At 38.3% G+C, this 8,541-nt stretch overlaps 1 protein-coding gene across 1 annotated transcript; it reads left to right on the forward strand.

Annotated features, from left to right (window-relative positions):
* Nucleotides 1-301: 301 nt before the first annotated feature.
* On the forward strand, nucleotides 302-8,240 carry LOC111796625 (universal stress protein PHOS32-like). The gene is made up of 2 exons (XM_023679339.1): nucleotides 302-1,638; nucleotides 7,974-8,240. Exons 1-2 carry the CDS (start codon nucleotides 447-449, stop codon nucleotides 8,000-8,002), a joined length of 1,221 nt encoding a protein of 406 aa, XP_023535107.1. The 5' UTR covers nucleotides 302-446; the 3' UTR covers nucleotides 8,003-8,240.
* The last annotated feature ends 301 nt before the right edge of the window (nucleotides 8,241-8,541 follow it).

Raw genomic sequence — 8,541 nt, forward strand, 5'->3', positions numbered from 1 at the left:
GACCCTCCCTGGATTTAGACCATTACAAAATGATATCAGGTCGAGTCACTAGACAGCACAAAACACCGATCCAAAGCCGGTACAGATCAAACCAAGTAAATTGAGTGGTTAAAAATGACCAACAAAGAAGAATAGCAAACATACCGAAAATAATGGTGTGGAAATAATTTATTTGATATTTTATGTTATTAAAAAATTAAAATTATCATATGATTTAATTAATTTATTTATTTAAAAAAAAAAAAAAAAGATTTTATTAAAAGAAAACAAGGGGAATTTAAATATAGGTTGTTCTTCCTGAAGCAGGGGCCGGAATTTTCTCGCTCTTAAAACATTCTCCCATCGTCCATTTCGTCTATATTTTATTTCCATTTCCGACCTGTTCTTCCGTGATTTCTTCACTTCTCTTCTTCCATTTCTCTGAATTTACAGATTCTGAATTCTCCATGGATCTTCAGCACCAGTTTCGAAAACCAACCTTGGAGCCAGACCCGCACCTACCCAACATCAAAATTCACCATCCAGCTTCCCCTCGCCACACCTCCACCGCCACCCCCGTCGCCACCCCCACCCCCACTGCCGGCGCCCGCCGCAGGATTGGGGTGGCTGTCGACCTCTCCGAGGAGAGTGCTTTTGCTATTCATTGGGCTGTTCTACACTATATTCGTCCTGGTGATGCTGTCATTCTCCTCCATGTTAGCCCTACTTCCGTCCTTTTCGGTGCCGATTGGGGCTCCATCGACATTACTCTCGATACTGCTGATGATAATCCTGATGATCATAATTCTGGTAACTCTGTAAATGGTCATCATCTGAACCGTACCGAGCGTTCGAAACGTAAATTGGAGGATGATTTTGATGCTTTCACTGCCTCCAAAGCTGCTGATCTTGCTAAGCCGTTGAAAGATATTCAGATTCCGTATAAGATTCATATTGTGAAGGATCATGATATGAGAGAGAGGCTTTGTTTAGAAGTGGAGAGATTGGGGCTGAATGCGCTGATCATGAGCAGTCGGGGTTTTGGTGCTGCAAAGCGTGGAAATGACGGTGGGCTCGGAAGCGTTAGCGATTATTGCGTGCATCATTGTGTGTGTCCTGTTGTGGTGGTGCGTTTTCCGGATGAGAAGGATGTTGGGATCGGTTGTGATTCTGTTGCTGTGAAGAAGCAGGACAATGGCGCCCCCGAAAAGTCTGTTGCTGTGAAGAAGCAGGACAATGGCGCCCCCGGAAAGTCTGTTGCTGTGCAGAAGCAGGACAATGGCGCCCCCGGAAAGTCTGTTGCTGTGCAGAAGCAGGACAATGGCGCCCCCGGAAAGTCTGTTGCTGTGCAGAAGCAGGACAATGGCGCCCCCGGAAAGTCTGTTGCTGTGCAGAAGCAGGACAATGGCGCCCCCGGAAAGTCTGTTGCTGTGCAGAAGCAGGACAATGGCGCCCCCGGAAAGTCTGTTGCTGTGCAGAAGCAGGACAATGGCGCCCCCGGAAAGTCTGTTGCTGTGCAGAAGCAGGACAATGGCGCCCCCGGAAAGTCTGTTGCTGTGCAGAAGCAGGACAATGGCGCCCCCGAAAAGTCTGTTGCCGTGCAGAAGCAGGACGATGACGCCCGGGAAAAGCCTGTTGCTGAGGCCGTGGAGTCCAAAGGTTAGACATCTCTGTTTTCCATGATTGGTTCTTGCATTATAACTAATGATTTTATTTCATCTCTGAAAATAGAATCGATTTTAAATTAGCCGTAGCTTAGTTTTCAATCTTCATAAAGTTGAATGCTAAGTGTATCGCAATGTTATAAGTTTCCTGTGTACTTCTGAATTTCATGCTCAATTGTATCTTTTTAACTTTAATTTGAAGAGCATTGTGCTGTGGGGTTTCTCCCAAAATATGGGAAATTAGGATTTGGTATTAATGAACTTTGGAATATCTGAAAATTCTTGTTTTTGAGTAAAATTACGATGATATATGTAACCGCCCAAGCCTACCCCAATATTGTCCTCTATGAGCTTTCCCTCTTGGGCTTCCCCTCAAGGTTTTTAAAACGCTAGGGAGAGGTTTTCACACCCTTATAAAGAATGCTTCATTCTCCTCTCCAATCGACGTGGGATCTCACAATCCACCCCCACTTTGGGGCCCAGCGTCCTCGATGACACTCGCTCCCTTCTCCAATTGATGTGGGACCCCCTTCGGGGCCCAGTGTCCTTGCTAGCACATCACCTTGTGTCCACCCCCCTTCGGGGATCAGCCTCCTCACTGGCACATCGTCCGGTGTTTGGTTCTGATATCATTTGTAACGGTCAAGGCCACCGCTAGCAGATATTGTCCTCTTTAGGCTTTCCCTCGGACTTCTCCTCAAGATTTTTAAAGCGCATATGTTAGGGAGAGGTTTTCATACCTTGTAAATAATGCTTTGTTCTCCTTCCCAACTGATGTGGGATCTCACATTATATTTTTCAGTTCTTCTTTGAATGTTATATGGATGGTGAAATTCTGATATTGAAAGTTCATAGTTCTTGTTATCTTGAGTGATCTATCTTTTCGCAAAACTCTTTTGCCTGCCTCTTTGGATCCATGGCTGATTCCCCAAATGTACATGCTGTGAGTTTGGTCTTCAGATGAGGTTACTTGACGTTGAAGGTTTATTACTAATCATTTTCGAGGACTATGTGCACGGAGAATTGCAAACCCAAGTGATCTGTCTAATGTCCCAGCATCTTTAACTAGTGATCCAGCACTAGGATTATGTGGTTTGATCTTATTAGCAAATAAGATTAGAGATACTCATACAGAAAATATACTTTTAACTTACTGGCTTGATATCGATACTAGTTTTTCACCGTGGCCTATTTCTGGAAGTCAAAGACACATGTTATCAGGTAACCTCATGAAAGCCAAAATTTCCAAACAATGCACGGTTTAGGCTCGCGTAAAGATCCTGTGCCTAATGGTTTTACTGCAAAGTTCTTCCAAAGAGGTTGGAGAATTCTCATGTCAAATATATTGAGAGAGGGAGAGTTCGATTATCAGTTCTTGGGCCAAAGAGACTTACACATGCCTTGTGATGATGCTAAAAAGAGAACTTTATTCAAGACCATCCGTCTCACCATCTGCCCTTTCAAGATCATTACAAAGTCCTTGCTAAACATCTAAGGTAGATTCTTCCAGATATGATAATTAAATTGCATTTTGAGGGAAGGCAAATAATTGATTCTTGCGTCGTTGCCAACAAATAGACTGTTGATTGGAAATGAGAACAAAAGGAGTGCCCCTCCACACACGTTTATCTTCTCGTAGAAAGAATATAAAATTTAGAAGGATCTTTATACTGACCATGTCAAGAATATCCAAACTGTTAAAATTATCTTATCAGTTATGTGTGGAAATTTTAGTCTGTCTTCTTGGGATTTAGCTTTCAAAAGGAACTTCAATAATCATGGGACAACCAAATGGATATCACATATGGACGTCATTACTCATTAGTTGGTGCAACCTCCTTCCTCGCCAAGATAGATGGTTGTGGCTCAAAGACAAGACCGTATGTGCTTTCAGATGTAAGTGCCTTTTTGGAGTTGGAATGTTAATTATCCTTAGAGAGTAAAGATTTTCATGTCGGAGTTTTTCTTGAAGATTACCAACGCTCATGACAAAGTTCATAGGAAAATCCCCATTTGTTGTCTTTCTCCTACTTGGTGCTTAGTATATGAAGATGGTGAAGGATCTGAAGACCATCTCTCTTTGATTAGCTTATTGTTTTTCCAAGGAGCATGAACAGAATTCTTTAATTTTCTCCAGTGGCCTTCCTTTCAAAGTGAAACCTACGTCCCTTTTCTTTGGACATTCCGGTTAGAAAGTTTTTTGTAGGGCTAAGGGATCTTTTTTCTTTTGTTGGACCATATTCTTATAGTTGCCTGGTCTTGGTTCAACATATCTAAACCTTTTTTAACTATCATTTTCTTCTGTCTGCACTAATTGGAAGGTTCTTTTTTGCGTTGTTTTGTTTTTTTTTTTAATAATTAATTTTCTTTTTTTGTAACTCCCATACCCCAGGCTGAGGCTTTCCTTCCACTTTTTGTATATTCCAATTTATCAATGAAATAGCCTCTTATTAGGGAAATAATTGCTTGTTTGTGGGAGAAATTCTTTCTGTAAACGTATGTGTGCTTTTTCACTCTTTCCATGGTATATTTTTGGTTTAAAACCCATTTTTGCTAAAAAGCTTGGACACAAACACGGTGACACATCAATTTCTAAAAAGTAGGTCATAGATACGTTGAAGACACGTTTTTTAAAAATAAAAAATATATGTATATGTTGATATATTAGTATTTCTCTAATGATAAAACGTGCAAATTTAATAAAAATATAAAATATACTTCTCTACAAACCTACAAAGTTAAGCTAATTAACAATATTGGAAAAGATAAAGAAAAATTTAGTTAGCTAGAACCAGATGAAAAAGATGTCATTCCAATACTTCAGGATTGGTTAATATATAAGATTCCGTCTATAAGAAAATTTCTAATTTTTTCTCCAATTTTTAGGTTAAATATTTTCTAGAGCCATATCCATGGAGGAAAAAGGATTCAGACACATCTTTTAGCGTGTCGGACATGTGTCTAGAGCATGTCCATATGTATTTGTGTTCGTGCTTCCTAGCGTTTTGGTCCCTAAATTTTCATAATGTGTATTTTAATCCTTAAACTTCTTTAAAACAATTTCTTCTTTGTTCCTTGTTTTGTTGTTTTCCATCTAATTTCCATGTTCCTTCATCTCTTAACTTATGTGGCTTGAAATCATGCTCATATTAACATGCTAGTACTCATATTCCAACCCATGCCATTAATTTGTTAAAAATAAAATAAAATGACGGACCAAAATGATTGTTTTGGTCCTTAAATGAATATTTTTAATGTCTTGGCACTAAAAGTTAAAATACAACAAATCTGAAAATTCAAGGATCTATTTTGAAAGTTTTTTAACGACCAAAATACAGCTCGAGAAAAGGAATAAGTTGAAAACCAACTTCATGGAATAAGTTGAAAGATTATGAAAGGAGCATCCGAAAAACAGCTCGACAAAAGGAACTGCCAAAGTATTTACATGATATTTAGGGAAGTCGAAACTTGAAAATGTTCCTATACAGAAAATAACAGAACTTAGCCACCTAAACATTTTTTAGGTGAAACATTCTTGTTGTTTTTTATACTATATTTTGATAAGTAGTGAAACCATTTTTTTATTTGATTCAAGAAATATAACCACATTTGAGAATTAGTAGGAGCTCTTTGTTATGATGCATAGCCAAGTATTGTTCTGGAGACTGCCTGTATTCATTGTTGTGGCTCAAATGCTAGTTATTCCTTAAAGGACCTGTTATTATCAATGGATATATGAATATGCCCTTTGCTTGTCTAAGTTGAAAATTTGCCACTCCTTTGCAATATCTACTGAATGGAAATTTTTTAGTAGAACTACAGGAGTAATCTTTATATTGTTATTTCTTCTAATCCTTATGTTCTCAATGCACCACACAACAGTTTATTGATTCGATGTTTCAGCGTTGTAATTTACTTTTAGAAGGAAAATTATGTTTTGTGAACTATGGATAAATTGTTAGAAATTCCAATTCCGTTTTGACAATTCAACACATAATAAATTTTCAAATGTCTAATTTTTAGTCTTTGTACCTTCAATAATAAATTTTCATACAAGAAAAGACACTGTGAATTTATTTTTATAATTTATAAAGGGAATGCTAATAGAAACTAAATGTTTAAGAAAAAAATCAACAGTAAACTAACTATGTGGACTAATTTTAAGATTTATTGAAGGTACCTTCAGTTTTTAATCTGGCTAAAGGATGTAAACCTCGTTTGCAATGTGCTGCCAATAACATCTTCAAATCTAGGAGGGGGTTCTTTGGCCAATCATGATAGGGTTCACATCGGAGGTTGAATCTATCCGTGGTTTAAATATATATTAGGAGAGCTGCTGTGTGACTGATATCAACTGAGATCTGCTTTGGTAGGTTAGGTAGGGACAACTTTGTGGGGTGCAAGGTTTTTCTGTTGCTCATAATATACTTAGGCTTTCTTTATGACTCTATTCTTAAACCCTCTTTTTGGGGCTCAATTGTGGAGGAAGGTTATAAAGAGTCTCTCGTATTTGAAAAAGGCATGGTTCCCTAGGGGGTTTAGGCTTACCCATTTTTAGACTAAACTGGAAATCCACTCTCCTTTTTGCCTTTAGAATGTCCTCTTCATTTCTTTGAATCTTTGTTCAGTTCTAAACATTGAGGAGCCTTTTATGGGAGGGAGTAATGGAGGGGGTGGAGTTTATCTTTAAACGAGAAACAGTTTATAAAAGAAGTGATGATTGATGAGGGGAAATTAACTTAAAGAAAACCTCTATATGGTAGTCGATTATGCTGATTCAAAGAATTGGTGCCTTGATCCTTCAGGTACTTTCACGGTTAAATCTCTCTTTAAACATTTGGCAGCATCATTTCCAATCCATTAAGAGACATTCTCGGCTGTATGGAGGTCTAAATGTCTGAAAATTAATATCATTATCTGGATTTGGATTTTGATTAAGAGCAGCTTGAATTCCTCGAATGTTTTACAATAGAAGATTCCATCATCCTCCCTTATGACATAAGTTGACTACTGTGCTGTTTGGATTCAAAAAGCTGGAAGCATCTATTAATTGATTGCTCTTTTGCGTTATCATGTTGGCAACAGCTTTTTGGGTTCTTCAGTACTCGTAGTTCTTCAATAACTGTAAGTGCAATGCACTTTGTTTGCTCACTGGTTCTTGTTTTCCTTCAAGGCCTCTATTATTATGGGAAAAGTAAATGCAGCTAAAGTTATTATTTCAGAACTTTGGCAGGAACACAATCAAGAATTTTTTTAAGCCAGCAAAGATGCTGGTCGCTCTGTTGTGAGTCGGCTAAACTGAAGGCTTCCCTTCGATGTTCATTTTCCAAGCTTTTCCATGGGTTCGCCCTACAAGATATTTGTCTTAAAAGAATTGCCCTCTTGGTTTAGTGGTTTGTCCTACGTATATGTGTCATTTTTAAAGTAAAAAGAATGAAACATTACACTTCAGTTTGATTGTTATTGCGTTTAAGTGTTGCTATCTTAGATGTGCAGTCAACTTTTGGCACGATACCCAAAGTAACATGTATATTATGTTTGTGTTTTGCAGTTTACAAGATTATAAATTAGATTAACAAATCTTAGCTCTGCCGTGTTCCATTCAAGTTTGTAGAATGTATTTCACCACTAACGTTTTTTGAGTGATATGAATATGATAACATGTTGTTTTTCAATGTGCTTGTGCTTCCCTTAGAGCTTAAATGGGTATGTGTTTTCGGGAGTTATGATACTTTTTAAACTGTGGGATCCCACATCGGTTGGGGAGGAGAACGAACATTCTTTATAGGGGTGTAGAAACCTCTCTCTAGCAGACGTGTTTTAAAAACCTCGAGGGAAACCCCAAAAGGGAAAGGCTAAAGAGGACACTATCTGCTAGCAGTGTGCTAGGGTTGTTACATAAATGGTGGGTTAAATGGGTATGTGTTTTCAGGAGTTATGATACTTTTTAAATTGTGAGATCCCACGTCGGTTGGGGAGGAGAACGAAACATTCTTAATAAGGGTGTGGAAACCTCTCCCTAGCCGACACGTTTTAAAAACCTTGAGGGGAAGCCCAAAAGGGAAAGCTCAAAGAGGACAATATCTGCTCGCAGTGGGCCAGGATCGTTACATAAATGGCATCAATAAACGACTACTAGGTGCCGCCTCTCTTTCCACAGGTGTTTAGATGGTAATATCCAAATCAAAGACGGGTTTTGCCACGAGGATATGTACCCAATTCCTCTGTCTGGATCTCTATACAACTAACTCCCTGGCTTATTTTGTTTTTCATGAGTTTCATATCATCTGTATATTGGTGTTTAATCTTCGTTTGTATTCCTTCTTGTAGTTTGTCATGAAAAGCTTGCATCATCCTGATTAGCTGAGGTGCAAACTGGATTGTTGTCGATTTTGAATCTGAATTGCAGAGCCCCTGTTTTCCCCCACACAAGGAAACCGTGAATAAGAAAATAATGTCTGCATGATTTGAAATTGATGTATGGCCTTTCAAATTGTTTAATTCGTTTGATATCAATAATATATTTCCCTCTTCTGCCACGATTATTATCTATCTGGTTGCTAATTACCAAAATCCTCGAACAAATTTGTTGTGTTCGCTTGAGTGTCTCATCAATGGTTTAATTGTAAAAATCTCCATAGTTCTTTATGACCCTTCTTAATATTACTCAGCAAAAGCCCCCGGTTTCCGATGATAGACAGGAGAAAATTATCAATACTATTGTAGTACATACTATAAGGCTAAGCTCGCTGTTAGTAGATATTGTCCTTTTTAGCTTTCATTTTTGGGATTTCCCTCAAGGCTTTAAAACCCGTCTTCTAGGGAGATGTTTCCACACCCTCCTTATAAGGAATGTTTCGATCTCTCCTCCAACCGATATGGGATCTCACACATACAT

This window comes from Cucurbita pepo, chromosome LG06 (assembly GCF_002806865.2).
Source record: "Cucurbita pepo subsp. pepo cultivar mu-cu-16 chromosome LG06, ASM280686v2, whole genome shotgun sequence".
In the NCBI taxonomy this organism is placed as follows: domain Eukaryota; kingdom Viridiplantae; phylum Streptophyta; class Magnoliopsida; order Cucurbitales; family Cucurbitaceae; genus Cucurbita; species Cucurbita pepo.